Raw genomic sequence first — 20,786 nt, forward strand, 5'->3', positions numbered from 1 at the left:
GGATCCCCTCCGTTCTCTACCAAAGGTCTTGAAAGTCTGAGGAAGTCCCAGCTGACTGGAAGTTAGCCAATGTCATCTCAATTTACAAGAAGAGCACAGGGAAACAAAACAAGATGCAATGGAACGGGACACAATGAAGGGGAGACAGGACATAGTTTAGCTGGTGAGGACCTAGAATTTTCATGTAGTCCAACCACCTCACCTCTTCAGGGCTGCCCATGAATGAAAAGCCCATTACGAAGGATATTTTCTGAATGCCTCTTCTTAAGGGACTGATAGACATGAGGCATCAATCACATTTCTGGGAACCCATTTCTCGTGTTTGACCACCTAGCCCATAAAGAACCACATATTTGTGATTGATAGGATCCAAAGAGGGTTTGATGGACAACAGCAACAGGTCGGTGTACATGAATAATTTGCTATCTGGATGATTATTGTATACAAGATCTATCAAGATATTCATGTTTCTGTGACGGTAGTTAAACTACAAACTTAGTGGAGACTTCTCTAATGAAACATATTACATATTTCAAAATTTAGAAGGTTCATTTAGATCAGAGGTGGAGTTCTCCTCAAGAGCACATTATTTCACAAAAGTAAACAGTAGCTGAGTCCAAGACAGCTGAAGAATCTTAAAAAATTCCAGTTTCTTCCTATTTTGGTTTATAAATTTCTGCATTTTTATATGAATTCTGAGGGAAGTGATTTTTTTTCCATAACCTGACTCTAAATCTGTGACTTTATAATGCACTTTACAGCAATGACAAAATGAACTGTGAGCTCAGTGTAGACTACACCAGATCCTTGAATTCAGCGTGGCTCGAGCAGGTTTCAGTATACCTAAAGAAATGCACAGAACTAGGTCCAGAGTGAAAGAAACACTGCAGCTTTCAAGGAACTGTATCTGCCTTCTCTGATGGGTTTTTTTCTGGTCCTGATAGACTTGCTGGCACTCCTGTTTGTGAGCAGAACCTCTCCTTTCTGAACCAGTGCCCCGTTACAAGCATGCCCTGGAGCTGGGGGGAAACTCTGTAACTTATTCCCCATCAAGAGCTGCTCATGCTCTTTGTTATTACTAGTAACATGACGAATTTCATGGCCAGAAGCTTTCAGAGCCATGTCTTCTGTGAAGGGGTGATCAAAAATTCACTGTGAGATCTTAAAATGTCACCCTTCCCACTTAAACCCTACTGTAGGGTCCACAAATTCTTTGACATGAGATGAGCGTTTTCTAACGGCCTGAGTGACACAATCCCTCTAGAAAGCCACAAATATTTAAATAATGGAAAAGTCTCAACCTTCTCATCATGATGGGCCTCTGACTTCTCTCGTCTGTGATTATGCTCACAACATTGACGCTTAACTCATTATGGCTGGCAAAGTATTAATACTGATACATATGAAAATAATAATTAAAAAAAAAAAAAAAAAAGGGGGGGTTTGGATTTTCAGGAAATATCACTTCCAGTCTGTTCCTGTTCAAAAATCCTTTCCTGGAAGCAAGTGAGGCTCTTGTTAGAAACCTGTAAGTATTCTTTGCTGCCTGCCCACCACAAAGATTAATGCTTTCCTGAGATGATCAGAATGTGGGGACATCTGAAATTCTAAAACGCTGAAAAAATAGGTTAGGCAAAGCATTCCCAGGAATTTCAGAGACTGCTAAAGCTTATCTTATGGCTTAAAAAAACCAACATTTAATTTAAGGTCACCCACTAACTGAAAGAACTGTGATTTTATATAAAGCCCCTGGCCAAATTTCTTGCTAGTAATTGCTCATCTGAAGAAAATTTCCTGCTCTGAGTGCTTCATAATAGAATGCCAGCTACCTACAAAAGGAAAGAAGGCAAGTATTCATCTTTTTTTTTTTTTTTTTTCCTTTTACAAAAGAATTGTGAACATTTAGTTATTGGCCAAAGTTCAAAAAGTGTCTAAAAAAAAAAAGGAAATAAAGAGTTGCTCATTACCTGTAAGTATCCACTTATATTGGTTATTAAACATAATAGTAACTTGCATGTACAACCAGATATTTTACCTATGCATCCTGAATTCAGCAGTGTTATGTAAGGTAAGCAAAAGTCATGAAGGCAGCCTGCGGGTGTCCTTGGCGTAGAGTTGGGCTTCCTTAGCACAGAAACAAGCTTTGAAGTTTCCGAAGAGATTCCTAAACATACAGTTGGGTTCAAGTTTTGAAGATCTATGGGAGTAGATGCTGATCTGGAGAAGGTAAATGACTTTCTTTATCTACACACTGGTTAAAATGTTAAATGTCTCTATCTACCTAGCTATAAATATTACACATATGTATATTTGATCTCATCATAGTCCTTTTTTAATGGTCCAGGTAAGATGCTGTATTGAGCTTGATGTTTCACTTATGTTTCCCTTCTGACCAAACGGATATGAAAAGAAAGCCCCCATGCTTTTTTTGCTAGAATCTGCCATCTGACCCACACACTGACAAACTCAGGCTATTATCAGAGCCATGCAAAGCAGGTAATTGGTACTCTCTGTGAACAGACAACACACTGCCAGTGAACACTGTCCAGAGCTTCTGCTGGACTGCAAACTTTAGGCCGGAAGTAAATCAAAAGTAAGAATTCTCTCAACACCTGAAATAAAACAGGATTAAATTCTGACAAAGCTGATTTTTCTTTTTTCTGAAAAAGTAACCTTTGGTCTTTTTCAGTCGTGTGTTCTCTACAGCTGCTCACTAGGTGTAAGTACAGAAGCAAAGCACAAATGCTCCCTGGGACATTTCAACTGCAGTTCAGCAATAATATATGCATTCTCAGGAAAGCAAATAATCTCTCTTTGACTATTACTGCAGGTTGCTGTGTAAAAGGATTGGTGGAATTTCTTTCCTTCAGGGATGCTGAAGGAGAGGGAAAGAAAAGAAGGCTACTTACTGTTCGAGCCAAACTTGGCTTCAAATTTGCAGTGTGGTGTAGGTGAAGCTGAATGCAGGCGGTGGCCTTGCGAAGACTTTCATGGCTTCCCAAAGTACAGTTGCTGCAGTTTGGAGGAAAACAACAAATAAATGTTTATCTCTGCTTGCCACTCCCTTCTTTTTCTCCTTGCTACCTGTCCTAAAATCACCAGTAGTTTAAATTCTACGTGCAAAGAAGACTGAATAGTACAAAACCAGTTCTTAGCACCTACTCCCATCAAAATTGATGGCGTTGGTTCTGGCATGTCTTCTGGTAAAACAAATAATAGTTGCTTAGTTGTATCATTTACCATTAAGTTCTGAAACAGAACAAGGACACAGAGAAAGAATATCCTTGACAAACTGCATGTGCTCCCAAACCTTGAGATTATTTATGGATGTTCTTCAAGCCCAAAGACTGCAGTAGCCTGGATGTGAACGCACCACTGCAGAAAGACTTGTAGTGTCTGGTACCCAACTCAAAAATCAACTACTAGGTGTAGGTCTGAAAATCATGTACATCAAGACAGGTGACCCTTGATTCTCAAGGAAGTCTAAGTTTTCACCCTGTGCAGCTCACACAGGTGGTAAAAGAAGAGTTCATCTTTTTCTTTCTCAAATCATGTGCCAGCCAAGATCAGACTCGCTCAGCTGGAGTGGATCCTACAAACTAAACTGCTGGTTAAAGATAATCCAGCAGCTCATGACAGGGGAATTCTTTAATTTTATTTTCCTCTTTCCATTTGCCACTCTTGGCAACATTTTCTAAATTAGAACACAGCCTTGGTTTGCCACTCTTAGAAATCACTTGGAACAAAAATAATTTCATTTTTTCCCCCTTCACATCTTGCTTTAAAGAGGTGAAATAATTCAAAAAATATTTCAGGGTTGAGGCAAACCTCTTTTTACATTTGAAAAAGTCCTTTGGGATTAATGAAAAAACAACAATGATTTTTACAAAGGTAAATTCATCACCAAAACAAGTTAGTATGCATCACCAGTTACAACTTTGGTGTGTGTTCAATTAGATTCAGGAGGCTTTGTTGAGCCCTCAGCCACAGGAGCACAAAAAGGGATATTCCATATTTATACAGTTTTGCAGCGTGGCAAGTTGTTTCAGGACTCCCTGGGCCATGAAGGAAAGATGTTTTTTTGGGGTTTTTTGGCATGTCAAGGGTCATGAAAAACTCAGAATTTAAATATAAACTGTATTTCTACCTAAAAGGGCTTTTGATTGAATGTCTGAATAAAAATGGCTGGATTTAGTAAAAAAAAAACCAAACAAAACCAAAATGCTCACCTATGAATAAATCATAGAAAGTGTGAATTAGATGAGGCTCATCCCTCACAAGGCAGCAGAAATCTTCAGCATAAATGAATGGATAAACTTAAATGAAGCTGCCATTCAGCACAATTACAGGGAATTTATACATCTTGTAAATGTTCTGCGCTCACACTACACTGTGGCTAAGTAAGATACAGACTCTCCACTGAGGTTACTAAAGCTGTAAATGTATATACAGGATTCTTTTTTTAAACAAACATATCAAATAAACATCAAAAGGTCCAAGCTCATTTCCATCTGACAAAAATACAAGGCAAGGATCACCTCTGAAAGCACCTGCATACAGCTGCAAAATTTCTTCATTTCGAGGGCAGAAAGTACAGATGAAAGAGTGGGAGAAATGCACACCAACACAGTGAAATACCTGGACTGGTTAAAAGCATACCCCTGCTATGGCTAAACCCTTCTCAAATCCCTTTTCAAAGCTGAAGTCCCAGTGTCCCATTGCCAGCTCCCGGGACTGTACCAATGCACACATTCTCTTTTGCTCCTCCTCAGCTCAACTCAGCTCAGCTCATGTCTGTGTTCTGCCTACCCACAGCTTTCCTGAAAGTTCCTCCTCTCCTCATTTCACCTCACCATGTTTGCCTCATGACTGTGATGATGAACTCCATGATCTTTATACCTTTTTGTTGAGGAACACTTTTAGTGCAGTGCAAGCTGCACGTTGTGCTCTGGGTGCTGGGGAAGGGCAGCAGTCCAGGCAAGAGGCCATGAACAGACACAGACTTTTCACGAGGAAGGGATTGTGACTGCCAGAGATTGGTCAGACTGGGAAGTTTCCTTAATGTTGTAGAACTGCCCCAACATACGTTTTTCTACATAATGCCTCACTTATTCCTGCCCTTTTCATTCTGCCCCACCGTCAGCCTTTGGAGAGGCGTAGTAACAAGAATATTACAGAGATATCCGTGAGTCCTGAGTCACCTTTTCCTGATTCCTCCAGGATACAGATTCCTGTTGCAATGCCAGTGACAGGAACTGGTACAACTAGACCAGTTCAGAGGATCTGTGCCCTCCTATGAAGAAACAATTCTGAACCACAGATATATAAAAACTGTCTTTTCCAAGTATAATTTTTCCTTGTCACCATGCTCGCAGGCAAAGCAAGCTACACCAAGAGAAGCTTAATTTTGCTATTATAACTGCTTTGACATTAGTGGCTTGTGTTAGTTTCTGCTCTGTCAAGCAGATACTATCCATCAGCAAAGTCTTTATTGACATAGCAATGCTGCCTGAAACACTGCAAGCAGAAGTGGCCATGCAGTTTCCTCATGAATGGATTTAATTTGCACGAGTACAAAGAGAAAAGTTTTGGCAGCTACTGTTGCACAAGGGACTAGACAAAATGGATTAATGCCTCAACAAAGTAATGGGGAAACCTGGTCTAGATGAAAAGTGAGCTACAAGAAATAGAAGTACAGCTTTGCCACAGATTGACCTTTTAGCTGTACACCAGGCAGATTTGCTACCGTACCAGTCCTACTAAGACAAAAGTGATATATCCCCTCTGGAGGATAAAGTGATTATTAGTAACTGGTTTGCAGCACTCTGAGCTCTGTAAAGGAAACAAAAATGAAGGCGTTACAACCTTGTTAACTCAACATTTTTTGATTTATTTTTTTGTTGAAATTATATGGAGAATACAGCTCTGATGAGAATGCCATGAAGAGAAATGAAGTCTCTGTCTTTAGGAGATGTGGTAATGACTGGTCCAAGTGACTTGCCTGTGGTCTCACAAAATATCTAAAGATAAGAAATGGGAAATCCCCATCACTTGAGAGCCCCACTGCTTGCTTCCCCACAGCAAGGTTCTCTGATGTGATATAAAGCTCCAAATCTTAATACAGTTCAATCAGACTATTTTTTTAGGTAACTCAGCTAGTAGCATCTCTGAATGACAAATTTAATCTGCAGTGACAGGAGAAAATTAAGTTTATTTTTCACAAAGAACAAATTCATCCAAAGGTGTTTGCTTCTTATGATTTCAATCTGCACGATTATGTCTATGTCAGTCTATAATTAATAGCTTAAACTTCACTTTGAGTGAAAACCAATTTTTATTTAGGTTTCAATTCCCAGAGAACAGAATTAGTAAGACAAAAAAATGTCATCAATAAGGTCACAGGCAAGCATGTTGCAAGAAAAAATAAGCATTTTGATTTTTCAGTTCCATTCCTCTACTCACTGTGGTGGCTGCAAAGTAGCTGTGCAAATTATACCACGTGAGAACATGGATGGAACTTTAAATACTCTGACACCTTAGAATAAAAGGATGTTTAGAAATAAAGCTTATGAGTATTTTTGTAGCACGAAAAGTACAAAATCTACATTACCGCAACCTATTGCTAGCACACACATCAATAAAATAACAAAGAATTTTTAAAACGTCCACAATTCTTATACACACTCATGTGTTTTGTTTTATGTGGCATTTCAGGATGACCTGAGATTCTGGCCTGTTTTTCTAAAAATGGAGGATTGATTAATTGCTGACATATAAGAAGGGCTGGTTTTGGCTAACTGCTGGCATTAACAGCCAGGAGTTATTTGACACAAGGTGTTTAAGCACAATTTAATTTACTTCCATATAATATTTTTCATGAAAGGCATCATAAAATCATGTTTAGGGGTACTCATTTTAAATCTAAGGAAAGACAGGAAAGCATGAGAGCAAGATTTAAAGGTGGAGGTAGGTTTGTTTGATGGGATGGAAAAGAAAGTCTGCAGCTTGCAGCAAGACCAGGTTTCCCATGGTAAACACAATGAACCTAAAGACCAGAAAACAAAAGAAATTCCAAATCAGAATTCCACAGATGGCTTCATTAATTACAGACTGGCCTGCAGTCTCTATGCTATCTTCTGGTATCTTTTAGGGTATTTGAAATCTGATGTCCTGCTTGTGAGTCAGGCAGGATGTGAGCCCAAGGATCCCTGCGTAGGAAGGGAATGATGGACGGTGGAATCTGATGGTGCTCAGTGTAATGGTCATTAGCACAGAGGTAATTTTTTTTTTTTTTCCTTCCCCATCTCATTCACAGCTAAATGGATTCTAAAAATCATCAAGTCTTTCAGGTGCTTCTGCAGGAGGTGGGGTGAAGTGCTCATTAATACAATCCAATATAAGAGTAAATGAAATCTTTTGACAAATCTTGACAAAGCTGTCTGCTTCACTAAAGCACTGTTCTGAGAACAATTCATCAAGTCACCTTTCTGGCTTCACTTTGGTGGGTTTTTTTTCTGAATTACAGTACAGCAGGAGCAGCAGAGTGTTTATTCCCTTTGCTGTCTTAGAGCTTGGGGAACTTCTACTGGAATTCATCCGTGAACAGACTCCAAATACTTTTCTGGGGAAGAACTGTGCAAAAGTGCATCAAATCACTCTGTTAGCAAGATAGGGAGGAAAACAATTTGCACTTGAAGGTAGCCCACACACAGGAAAAATTTCACCCTGAGGCAACTCCTCAGGCCGTGTTAAACTGCCCAAGGGATCCTTCGGGTCAGGGGTTTCAAATTTCAGATCCAGGACTCTTGAAGAGACAGAAGAAAGGGAGTTGAATTTAACAGCACTATATAGAATTAGAAGTTGCTGAAATTAGAAGTGCAGCTCGGTGCTTTGTGAATGACAGTGAAGGAGTAAAGTGAGAAAGCTGAGAACATTATTGACCTTGTTTCGGTGCTAATGAGACGTGCAGAGATTCTACATATGCAGGAATTTAAAGAGTCTGCTATCGATGCATTCCCCCCAACAATGGAAACTAAACTCTTCAGCGCATACTGCACTGAGCTCACCCTCAATAAATGGTTCATTATTTCCATTTTTTAGCAATTTCTTTGCAATCAGAAGAGCATCTTGGGAAAAAAAAAATAAATAAAAAAAAATTTCCTTGAATCCTTGTCCTTCTTCTGACCTGGTTCTCTGCTTGGTGCTTCTGGTGTTCTAATTAACACATCTTGCTGTTCCAGCTCCTGCTATACCAAGGTTGGAATGAGAGAAGAGTGGGCTTAGAAATGTAGAAGAGGCAATCTTGGCACCTTTAGTTGCCAGGTGTAATTCACTCTGAACATATGAACATTTGGCCTGTGTAAGGGTGGAAGTGCTCAAGACGGATTCAGAGCAAAGCTAACTTCCACAGCGTGACACTTGCTCTCACAACTCAGTTTCTTTCGTTAATCAAACTGACTTGTTCTTGGCTACTTCAGGTAATTTTTACACTCTGCTGTAAATACGACTGCTTCTAAAATCATCCCTTTCAGTTTTAGGCACACCCTATTTTATCTAGTGCTCTTTACACCTCTAGCAGATGAGCTGTGGTTCCTGCAGTGCCAGCTCAATGTGGCACCACAGAACACTGCCAACCCTTCTGCTGAGAGCCAGTGTCCACAAAGCCTGGCTGACAAATGCCTGCACTTCAGCTGCTCCAACACAGAACCTGCTCACTTTGGCTGACTTCTGAATTCAAGCTGCCACGGAGAAAAAACAGCTAGCTGAGCCCAGCAGTGCTTTCAACCACCACAAGAGCTCACCTGGATTAATGTGAATCAGAGCATTTATTTCCCTGCTTTTAAACAACGTGCATTCAGAACAACCTGCTTGTCTGTTTAATGTGTTTTTTAACTTGCATTCAGCACCACGGTGCTGACTTCATTTGGCTTGCTACTACTGCAACTGGATATGAAGAAAAATCACCTGCTCTGCAGCTGCATGACCCTGCTTCTCCTCTCTCTGGTGATTTCCCCCTTTGAGGATTTGCTTATAACAAATAAGAGAGAGAGATGAGACAGAGGAGGTAGCAGCATCCTCATGTCGCAGATGAGAAGGACCAGAAGGACAACAACAGAGTCAAACAAACAATTAAAAGCTGCACAGAGCTTCCATAAGAAGAGGATTTGAATCTTTGCACTGGAGCACACCATCCTCTCTGCAGAGCACGAGCACCACGCGTTCCAGGAGCTTCAGGAACTACACATGGAGTGTTTGGAACCTGATCCCCCCACCTCTCCTCGTGGCTCTGTTTACACGGCTCGTGGCTTAATGAGGTACTTACTTTTGTAAGAATTCATCAGACCCATGAACACTCAGAAGGCATTCCTCCCGGGCTGGGTATTGATTTGTGCAATGGAGGACCTCCACAATTAAGTCGCGAGTGATACAGCCAGCTGTAAATAAAGATAGCAAGGAAAATTAATAGTAGCTTGCTGGAGAATTTCAGGCAACGTACTTGAGTGAAGAAAATAAGGGGGTTTTTTTTCTGTAATTCCAAGCAACTGCTGCAGACTAGCTCCATCAAGAGGAATTAGACCAAGACACACTTGATTTTATTATATTTCTTTAAAAAATTTTTGCTTCAGATATTGTACCTGACATGGAATCTATGTCCATTTAGAGGAAATGAGCAATTTGTTGAGCAGCTGGAATGAAGAGATGAGCAATATTCCCAGGAGGGAAAGAAAGAACAGAGAAATGGCCTTCTTTTTTTTTTTTTTTTTTCATTTTCCTGATGAACATTTTGGTACATTTCCAGCCATGCAAAAGTTGACTCTGCAGCCACTTATGACACAAAAAGGCTCCAGAATATTACTTGGTGTTGTTTCTGCTGTGCACACCCTTTTAGCCATGACAAAGAAGCAAATTAATACTCTAATGTATTTTATATATTCAATACATGATATTATTTAATACATGTGTAGCCACATAATAGTATAAAAGTATACATAATCGTTAAAAATTAGGACGTTCTATTTCAGTTTGTACAACCTGCTGTCCGTTTTAGAGAAAAATATCAAAAATGGAAAAAAATAGTTTCATAATCTAGAAACATGTCTGATAAATTTGGTTTTATGTTGAAGGGGATGGGAAAGCTTCAGAGAACAGCTGGCATTTCTAGGAGAGGGTGTTATGACAGGAACAAAACTGAAAGAAAACAGAGTAGGTTGCTTGCTCTTTGCATTGGTTGGTTTTCCCCAGAGAAAAACAAATACCTGAATGGATTCAAAAACTATTTCTGAAAATGTTCTTTTTTGCAAAACTGATAGTTTTTTGGTGGGTTTGGTTTTTTTTTTTTTTTCTCAAAAAGACAATTCAATTGAATTTTTCTACTGGTTTTATCTGTTTAAATCATTTAGCCTTCCGAGAACTCTCCATTTCAAGCAACTCCACTACTTTGACATGTAACTGCAGTGCTTGTTGGATAAATTTATACAGTCCAGTAAATGAAGAATTGAATTAAAATTGTAACATGCACTTTTTTTCATGTGACTCATTGGAAATAAATCCAAAATTTCCTAGTATCACTCTTTTGTGCTCTGTAGATTCATTTTTCTTTCCTTACTCTGTCAAAAGTTCTTGCTTAACTGAACAATACTTTTCATTAGATGGGGCAAAAGGAGTTCTTCTTCCACTTCAACCCTACTGCTTATCTAGTCTAAACAAGTTTAGGATAATTATCACTCAGCCTGTTACAGTCCATTAATTCCTTGAAAACAAAAGAAATTATTCCTTAAAAAAAGAAAAAAAAGAGAAACAAACAAAAAACCCCAACTATGACTTAATAAAGCAACACAGGATGAGAGGGGGGAAATAAGATTTAATTTATTTTATTTTTCTATGTTTACAGAAATAAAAATTACTAGAGCTGGAATCAAGATTCTGCCATTAAACACAGACATAGGATGAACAGGAGCAGTGGCAGCTTCTCACAGTCATTGATGAGAAGTCAATCATTTAGGTTGGGAAGAACCTCTTTCCCTACAGAGCTGGGTCAACAATGAATTCAGACCACCTTGTTCAGGATTTTGTCTTGTAAGACCTTAAAAATCTCCAAGCCTGGAAACTCCAGAAATTTCATGGGCAAACTCTCTCAATTCTTAATTATTCTCCCCACCTACTTGGAATTTCTCCTTTCATTTGATGACCGATGTGCTTCCCCAGACCTGAACATAACCTCCATCACTCACCATGTTGTGTAAGAAGTAGAGGATGTGGTGAAAAATCTGTCCAAATGCTGATTCTGAATTTTTTTCCACCAAGGATATGCTCTGGGAATCTCGTTGCAACACTCCAGATTTTCCCAGTATTTGTCTCCAAATCAAAAGCAGGATAGGCATTTCTGATTCTGAAAAATAATGCGAAGAAATGATGTCTAGAGAGGTGTGCATTTTTGGCCTCTTCTAGGAGCAAAACAAAAATTCTACAAGAGACATATGATGATTCATAGAGGCTGTTAGAAATAAAATTCTGTGGAGAGAAATAGTAGCAACACAAACTCTGTTTTCATACATTAGTGAGATAACTACATCTGTTATTTTAGGGAAACCATCAGTAAAATCTTCATGAAGTTGACAGAACCACTGCTGAGCTTGACCTTGGTGAAACCAAAAGGAGTTTAAACAGAGACCTGAGTGTACACTGAGCTCAGTAGAAATGTTAGAGCTCAAATATGTACTTAAATAATGGAATTTCAACACAGAACTAGCCCAGAGCACATGCACAGACAGCTGCAGCTGGGACATCTGGTCAAAATGAATACAGGAACATGCTTCCTGTGCAAAATCTTAAGGAGTGTCTACTTCCACAACTCTCTCAAATCCAATCTGAAATCCTCATTACTAAAACCCTGGGTATTTCTGTAAAGTGCAGTAACAGTCACAGTCACTGAGTCCCTCTGATAAACCATTAACTATAAAATATACTCTCCCTTCTCCTTCTAATTATCATAGACTTGCAGAAACTAATTCCTCCTGAGGTCCCATTTCCTAATGAACACTGGTCACAGGTGTTATGTCTGTCACCTGGGATTAAACCCACTTTTTGAGCAAATACACTCTGCAGCTGCAGGTAAGGGTACATACTGTACCAGCTGAAGCTTTACATTTCACTCATTGGCCTGAATATTTAGCAGCTAAACCCAAACATCCTGCACTAAGCATCCTAAATTCTCTTCTCTTTCTCAGTTCACTTGTAGCTTCTGAGTTGGGAGTGCTCTGTAATGTCTCTGGTAAATGTATTTCGAACCCCAGCTGTCTCACATAAAATTCTCCATTACCGTGTCACCTCCCGCCTCGGAGCTGCTGCCCAAGTCTCTTAAACAGCCATGTGAACTACTCTTTTGTGCCCTGCATTTCTGCAGCATGAGAAGAAAATAATAATAATGAAAAAAAAAAAAAAAGAGCCTAGGCTTCCAAAATTAATAACCCAGTGAAGCAGCCCATTTCTTATCGTGAAAAGCCAGGGGCTTGATGTTTCAGTGGGGTGGGAGGAAATGAGGCCTGACAAGAGCACCTCCAGTACAAGGTAGATTTATGCTCCTGGTTAGAAACCATTACACCACAGAGGCTGTTTGGGTGACCTATGTAGTTGGTGTCAGTCTATTTTCTCTGTGCACAAGGTACAACTTTTCCCCTGTAACCTCTTTCTGCTAGAAAGCCAAGGACTGAATAAAATAAAACTTCACTACCCTTTATCCAGCATCACATTACCAGGCTATGTACAGACGCAGCCATTCCAAAACTAAGCAAACCTCGTCTCCTTCCCTACCCACACACAGCTTAGAATTTAGCAAAATGTGGGGTCACAAATTTGCCATTCAGCTAAAAAACCCATTCAGTTTCCTAGGGTGTTGCTCATTTATCGCCATCTACTCTTCCCACATGATTAAAGGACTGCTGGCCTGAGTAGATGGGCAAAGCACTGCAAAATTTTGAAAGTTTGGGTCTTCCAAAGCATAACTGAAGTACTATACAACCATTACACCAACAAAATCTTGTGCTATTTGCTTTCTGTGCGTGCAACAACTCAGCGTGTACAGAGAGTACTGGCATTTATAGGGATTTGCTCTTTCGCAGCATTTCATAATGCACTGCAGAGAAGGGCTGTTTCTCTGCAGTGCAAAGCACATCCTTGAGGACACTGGGAGGTGGAGGAACCCTGCATTTTGCAGCACTGAACCCTGAGAAGCACCTTCTTGCCACCTTCTGGTCAGGAACTCTCTTTAGGATGTCTTCTGAAGCCACCCAGGAATGACTCTCCACTACAGCCCTGTTCATGGTCATTGAAGTGACCTGAGAAAGGGCTTCTGAAGACTGATTTACAGTCGTGCACAACCAAATGCTTCAATTATACACTGCTACCTGTGCAAGTATCACCTAGAGAAAAACACAATGGGTTCCTGTTTGAGCTACAGGATGGAGCTGCAAGAATGCACCACACAGTCTGAATTACACATCCTGCCTCTGGCATATGAAACTGCCAGCAACTGAGATTCATTGGGGACTGGGAGGATGCTCATTTGGCAAGCCAGAGTATGTAAGTTATTTGAAAATTTATTACATTTTCTGGTCTTCTGGTTGCAGTGACATTCTGTCCTAAAAATGTTTCTCTACTTATTTAATAAAAGAAAAGCAAAAGCTGTTCTTATTTTCTTTTTAAGAATGTATGCTCATGACACACACACACGAAACAACTTCCTGCAAAACAAGAATGGCTTTTTCGTATTTATCTTTTTAGCCCTGTAAATAAACTCATCTATTCAAAAATCAATATAAAGCTTTGCCTATAATTAGAATGTTTATACATTAAAAGAAATCTGAATAGCTGGGAGAAAAGTAGTCATGTGGAACGTGCCTTCATGCATCTCATGGTAGAATTTCATTGGGGTTCAGGCTGATGAACTGTGGAAAAGGAAACTGAAACTTGGGACTGAGTATGTCCACTGACCACTCCATTTGAATAAATCATATACTCTCTCTTAATTTCAAACTGGTTTTTTGTTTGTTTGTTTGGTTTTTTGTTTTGTTTTGTTTTGTTTTTCTCTTTTAAGAGAAGCAGCCTTAGCTGACCTTGAGTAAAATCAATCCATTAAAGTCTAATAACAAAATCAGGATTCCATTATCCAACTGCTTTCCAGGGGGAAAAGCATGCATTGGTGCTAACAACTTGACAGTGGGATCAGTGAATATCTAAAAAAGAAAAATCAATCTGCACAGATGGTCTAAATACTTGTAATTTTTTGTGTGCTTGGATTTCGAGACAATTTACTTTTCTGCAGAAGATTAGGAAAGTAAAAAATGTTCTATCCCATTAAGTCAGGCTATTAAGTGTAATGGTAAAATATAATTAAAGTAGGTTTTGTCACTTGCTAAGTCTCACTTTTCATCATGACAGTATGCAGCACTTCTCTTCTCAATCAGTTCCTCCAGCTCTTGTTTTCCTGCTCAGAGTTGCACAGGCACAAACATTGCCCAAGACAACAGCAGAAAAAGGATGGGAAGTTTCACACGCTATACGCCACCAACAGTGAAGGGTTAAATGTACTCACCACTAAAAAAGCAGACAGTTAGAAGATAAACTATTTTTTGAATTAATGACCCTTTGTGTTTTTTAGTATTTAAACCAAAATTAGAAGTGTTTCTTTATTTAAGTAGGCACTGGAATTACAGCATTGTTCAGGGCTGCAGGATGTGGTTGGTTGACCTCAGGAGGATGCCCGGTGCCCACCAAAGCTGCTCTACCACTCTTTCCTCTTCAGTACAGGGGCAGAAAAGATGGGGAAAACCCAACTGGATCAAGATAAAGGCAGTTTAACAAAAGCAAAAGCCACCTGTGTAATTAAGGGAAGACAAGATATTCCAATCAGCAGGCGATGTCCAGCCTCTTTCCAGGAAGAAGGGCTTCAGACAAATGTCACAATGATGAACACTGCTCAGCAGTAGCCAAAACACTGGTGTGCTATCCACACCTTTCCAGCTGCCAGTACACAGCCCAGCCCTGTGAGGGGATAATTGACTCCATCCCAGCCAGCCCCAGTACACAGGGATAACCAACCCAATTAATGTAACAGAAATGTGATAGTTGGCTGAAAAAAGAAAAAAAAAAAAAAGAAGCTTTTTTTTCATTACTTACTTCTCCACTGCCTTGCAAAAGCCAACTGTGTTTTCATTACTTCCTTGATCTGCTTCAATCAGCTGGATAGACCAATCTGCAACCTAAAAAACACCAAAAAAGACCCCGGAAGAAGCAGAGCTGAGTTATTTAGACGGCAGAAGCAGAAAGAGCATAAGGCTAACCTTGAATTCTGTTCCATGAGGGCCTGTCACTCCTCCCCTGACTTGATGGAGCTCCAAATAAACACAAATGACCCCATGTCGACTGCACTCTAAATGCTTTCAGAAGTCACAAAGCATCAGCTGCTCTGGGTAACAACTGTTTTTCCCCTCCATGCAGAACATGAAGAATTTCAGACAAAGCTTTCACAATTCACCTGGTATCAAAGCACAGATAACTCCAAATGCAGATATTTAGTTTACAAAAGGGAGAACGACAAACTGAAGCTTATGCTCCAGCGTGTTTTAATCCTTATTTTCTCTCTTTCCGCCCTGGCAGGAAACTCAGCATCCCCTCAAACTCCATAAACCCACCAGGTAAGTCCCCTAAGACAGATAAGAGGGAGCCAGTGGACTCACTGAATGTGAAAACCCCCCCCTCAATACTTTCAGTGAACTTGGAGAGCAGAGGTCTGAGCCACTGCTTTGGGTCAAGCGTCCCTTTGTTTGCCTGAAGTACTCTTCAGCCAGAATTTACCTCCAGCAAAGAACTTAATGCTCTTACATCAGCAAGCCCTTTCTACTCTTGCAGGTAGAGACATTACAAGGCTTAGCTTTTAAACCCCTCCAGAAAGAGAAGGGACGTGTCACGAGAAGGGGAAACTGAGACGCGGCAGAAGGTTTATTTTATAATGGGAATATTAATTTATATGAAAGTGTGGAAATTTATTTTAAAAGTAACTAATAAACAGAGCTTAAGATTCTTTTTGGCTGGATAAGAAGGTTCAACATGCATTAAAAGATGCAGGGTGGGAAATTTTAGTTATAGTTTAAAAGATGGGATGATTATGAAAGATGAGAGATCTGCCAGGAGCTGGCTGGTGGGGAAATCACAATGGCAGGACTGAAAGCTCAAAAGCCATAAACCTTGTGTTGATAAAATGAGACCCAAAACTGATGGTATGTAGTATTTTCATTACACACAGTACCACATGAAATTTAAAGATACTAACTGGGAGTCATAAATAGAGGGGAAAATTGAAGCTGTCTGGTAGGAAAAACAACAGATAATCCTGAGGGTGTAAATAAGAGAGTAAAATTAAATTTAACAATTGAAATCAGTAGTCCATCATTCCCTAGTTCTAAGAACTGCTGAAAAAGTCCTTCAGAATCCAGTGAAAACGTAACACCTCCACTGGTTCATTCTTTCCATTTTGGTTAGGCACCTCCGTTACAATTTGTTTCATCAGACAGTAATAAGAACCTCTGGAGGACATTCACTCTTTAGAAATTATGAGTGATTTGGTAACAGTAACAGCCTCCCACAATTACCTATTCATTCAAAAAACCCTACAAAAACAAACAAAAGCTTCATTTTCACCTGCACCTCTGTGCTTGACGAGCAGGTACAGCGCTCTGGAAAAAGAAAAATAACCACTAAGTGAAAAGCTAAGAAAATTAGTCCACAGGTAAGAAAATGTGAGGCTGGGACATGACATTAAATGGGACTGAAGGTATTTAAAGATCAAAATCACAACTGTGAACTAAGGCAGGAGAAGCAGAGAGGAATTGAGCAAGAAGAGGGACAAGACTTGGAATGATGACATCTCTGATGACAAACAAGAATCCTGTGCAGCCCAGTAATAATCTATGAGTCTGGGAAATACCACTGCTAAGTCACTCAAATTCATTCTGGTGGCAGAGGTATATTAAGGAGATAAATAGATCCAGATTCCTTGATGAACCATAGGGATGAGAGATTTAGTTTGGTCATGTCTTCTTTTCATATGTCCAGAAACTTTATATGCAAGAAGAAGAAACTAAAGGTAAAATGTTAATTACATGATCACATTATTGCACATTATTTTTTCAACAGGACTTGAGTTTCCAAATATTCTGCAAATATGTTAAAGAGAGCAGTGAATGAGACAGAAATGCATATGGAGAGAAGTAATAAAAACAGGGATGAAGCAACTGAATGGAATCTTTTCTCATCCATAGACTTTTCACATTATGCTAATCAAGTCATCAAAACCATCCTTCCAAAATATGAACAGTAATAGTGTATTTCTCATTTCTGGAGCATCCAGAGCAAAATCATGATGTTTGGTCTGATGATGGGACTCAGGTGAAGATATGAGTCTTGCTAGTTACTCTGAAAACATTAGAATCTAAAATTATATCCTAAATATCATAGATGAAGTAGCTAAATACTTTAGATACTTTTCAGGTTTATTTCTGTTTTCTTTCTAATATGGAAAAAAACAGAAGTTTCCTTTCACTGAATTGTTATGAAGATCATTACCTTTATAATTTTTGAACATCTGACCTGTAATGACAAGGCCAGAAAAAAATCTAGTATTTCCTTTATTACATTGGACATGTTTTGATTAGCATACACTTAACAAAGCCTAGGGCCATACAACTGCATCCAAGAGCCATGGATACGAATACTGGTATCATTTCAAGAGTATTTCATCTTGCCTACCTCTGACCCATCTCAATTCTAATTTCCATGTCTCAGCATCCTTTGTGTTTCACTCTGAAACTCTTTGTTCTCATCTTCTACAACTTGGGTGCGTTATTTACTTGTTCTGGACCTCCCAGATCCAGCCTGTTCTTATTCTCTTGCTGTGGTGTTCCACTTTTCCAGCCCTTCTGATTGTCTTACGCAGCATCAGGTCTGTCACCCATGTCTTTTCCAAGACTCCCAGCCCAGCAGCAGTGTCTGCTTTACAGGCTTCTTTTGCTCTTCCCTCTCTCTTAGAGTTTCTTTCACTCTTATTTTCCCTTATTATCTCAAGGTTCAGCTGCCAGCCCCTTGCCTTGGTTCTCTTTCTATCCTGACATGGCTTTTTCTCCCTGAAGGAATTCCTGTGACCACAGTGAATTTTATGCTACAAATCAATTCACTCCTCTCTCCCATTTCTTCCTCTTAGAGCTAAACAGCTCAAATACTTCCCCGACTTAATCAAATCCTCCCACACATTCGATTGTAGCTGTCCTTGACTCACTCAGCTCTTCTCTTCCCTCCCCTATAATTCTCTCCTCCTCCGTCACAGAAGCATTTGTGCCTGCTCTTAAATGCTTGCTTGCTCTAGCACCTCTCCTTCCCATCCCATGATTTAATCTCCTCCTGCTCATTTGTATCCCACTATTTTCTGCTTTTCTCCTGAGAAGGCTCGTCCTTTTCATCATCATGTCAGCCTGCTTTAGTTTTCCTATCATGAGTAAAAAGCAACAACAGCCTTTTGTCTCTCCACCTGTTCTTCCCCTCCTCTTTTGTATTCATCACTGAAATTCTAAAATGCGGTGCGCAGGATTAGTCTTAAGAGTTCTTGTCCTCAGATATATTTCCCCCTGCTGCCTTCCCATCTGTCTGGGCCTGCATATGTTTACTTTTATAGTTCTCCTTATTTAGAGGCACAGAAACAAGTCAATCAAGTGTCTCTTCCCCTTTGCTGTAAGATACCATGATCACTGGGAGTTAAAGGCAGAAGGTGAACCCAAAGTGCCTTTTAATATTCATGGTGTAGAAGTATCTTGTAGGCTATTTCAGGATTCCTGTAATGATTCAGAACACTGACAAGGACTGGAGGAAGGATTTATAATTTTCTTTTCCCTTCTCCATATCAGGATTTTGAAAGCAAGAAAATGAGGACAGATAGAACATCACAGAGAGTCATGGGAGTCCCATAAGACATGGGTATTAAAAATGGCAAAATCACGAATAGAGCCATGAACCCCTGATGAAGGAGGAAAAAAGATAAAGGGTTTGCTTCAGTCAGACAGCTAAAAGACAGAGTGTGTGTCACAGGAATCAGTTTCCACAGTTTAGAGTAGATGGGTCTATTTTTAGAAAATAATAATATATGCACAGAGAAGTGCAAGCAGAACATGGTGAAAGCAGGATGGGCTGTATGTTTCATCTCTCAGGATCAGGATATGTCAGCCAGACTAGACACAGAGACAGTAATCTGTCTCAACAAAAAAACAACAAAAAAAGCCAAACCCAAACCAGATTCCACATAATGTATTGCTATTTTGAATCTCAGGTTTCTTATCAGACCATAAAGGTTTGTCATCTTATCTTTCAAACGCAACTTACTCTACATTTCTGTACTTATCCTTCTCTGGTAGTTTTATGGTTCAGTGAGCCATAAAATGAGCCTACTGGAGCATTCTAGACCATAATCCAGATTCTATTCTGGTATAAAATTCTTTTGCTTCCCCTGAGGCATAAATGTTTCATTTTTCATAAGGTCTTTAAATTAAGTGCTTCTAATCCATGTTGCAACAGTGTGAATGAATACACAAAGTACAATGACACAAACAGGAACAAAAACCTTAAAGCACTGTTAATATAAGAAAGTTTAAATACCTCTCTGTTATGTCCAGAGCCCTGGGGGTGAGTAGGTCCTATGTTGCATCTTCTGGAAGTGTTGGTTGAAGAAGCTTCCCCATTTCCACTCTCTTCTCTCACTTTTTGTCCAAATGGATAATTGTCTAAGAAAGCAGGACTTGGAGCACCCAGATTGTCAAAGCCTATCTGAAACTCCAGATTTGTCTTGCCCCTTTCCAGACTCGAAACTGAATTTACACTCCTCCTCCCGTGGAGCTGTCTCTCGTGACTGTAGGGGTGGGAATCCACCACAGAGAAGTTTCTGCAGTCAGGCAGTAAAGAAGGTCTGAAGCCAACCATTGGTGACACTGTGCCTTGCTGCCAGTGAGGGACTGGATTTCCAGGGTAAAGTTCTCCATAGGCAAGGAGAGGATGACTGCAAAGATGCTGGTCGGGCACATTCCGACCTAAAGGGTCCGACGGGAAGAACATTTCTTCATGATGATGTGGATGGGAGGAACCATAAAAAAAGAATTCATTGCTGACTTCATCCACTATTCGATCAAATCCCAGGGGGATGTCTCCATCAGAACCAGAATGGCACATTGGGTAAGGTGCTTGGGCCACAGGCTGTCCTTCACAGAGTTCACTGGGTGACAAGGGCACCCTCCCAAAATGTGCCATGGCTGATTGTTCCCTTCAGTCCTTTCTGGTCCTCAGGAAAGTCTCATAGTACTTCCAAGGCCAAGAGAGCGATGTTCAGAACTGGAGCTACATACCTCTGAAATTAAGCACAGGATGGGAGTTTAACTCCAAAATATCTAATATAATAGAAGCACTACACTGCTTTCGTCTTTTTTTTTGTTTGTTTTTGTTTTTTTGTTTTGTGTTTTTTTTTTGTTTTGTTTTGTTTTGTTTTGTTTTGCTTTAGAGCTTTCTCCAGAGAGTGGAAATATTTTCTTAATGTGGAGCTTGATTATTCTTTCATCTGATCCTTATTTACAGACATATTATTATTACTATAGTTGTAATAATAATAAGAAGAAACTATTATCATCCTTGACTCCTAAATAATAGCTACAGGATGCCTGAAACAGCTGATCTAAATATTAAATACTAATTCTGACAAA

The 20,786-nt window shown here is 39.7% G+C and overlaps 1 protein-coding gene across 13 annotated transcripts in view; it reads right to left on the reverse strand.

Annotated features, from left to right (window-relative positions):
* PIK3C2G (phosphatidylinositol-4-phosphate 3-kinase catalytic subunit type 2 gamma) overlaps positions 1-20,786 on the reverse strand; it is a 244,152-nt gene that overhangs the window by 165,243 nt on the left and 58,123 nt on the right. For all 13 annotated transcript variants that reach the window (XM_058420387.1, XM_040063030.2, XM_058420389.1 and 10 more), the window contains 5 exons: positions 19,696-20,437; positions 15,175-15,257; positions 11,232-11,389; positions 9,323-9,434; positions 2,910-3,012 (listed from right to left, as the gene is read on the reverse strand). In XM_058420387.1, coding sequence (XP_058276370.1) covers positions 2,910-3,012; positions 9,323-9,434; positions 11,232-11,389; positions 15,175-15,257; positions 19,696-20,340 — 1,101 coding nt within the window. In that variant the 5' untranslated portion in view covers positions 20,341-20,437. The remainder of the gene's footprint in view (positions 1-2,909; positions 3,013-9,322; positions 9,435-11,231; positions 11,390-15,174; positions 15,258-19,695; positions 20,438-20,786) is intronic.

The sequence above is a fragment of the Hirundo rustica genome, chromosome 4 (genome assembly GCF_015227805.2).
Source record: "Hirundo rustica isolate bHirRus1 chromosome 4, bHirRus1.pri.v3, whole genome shotgun sequence".
NCBI classification, from domain to species: domain Eukaryota; kingdom Metazoa; phylum Chordata; class Aves; order Passeriformes; family Hirundinidae; genus Hirundo; species Hirundo rustica.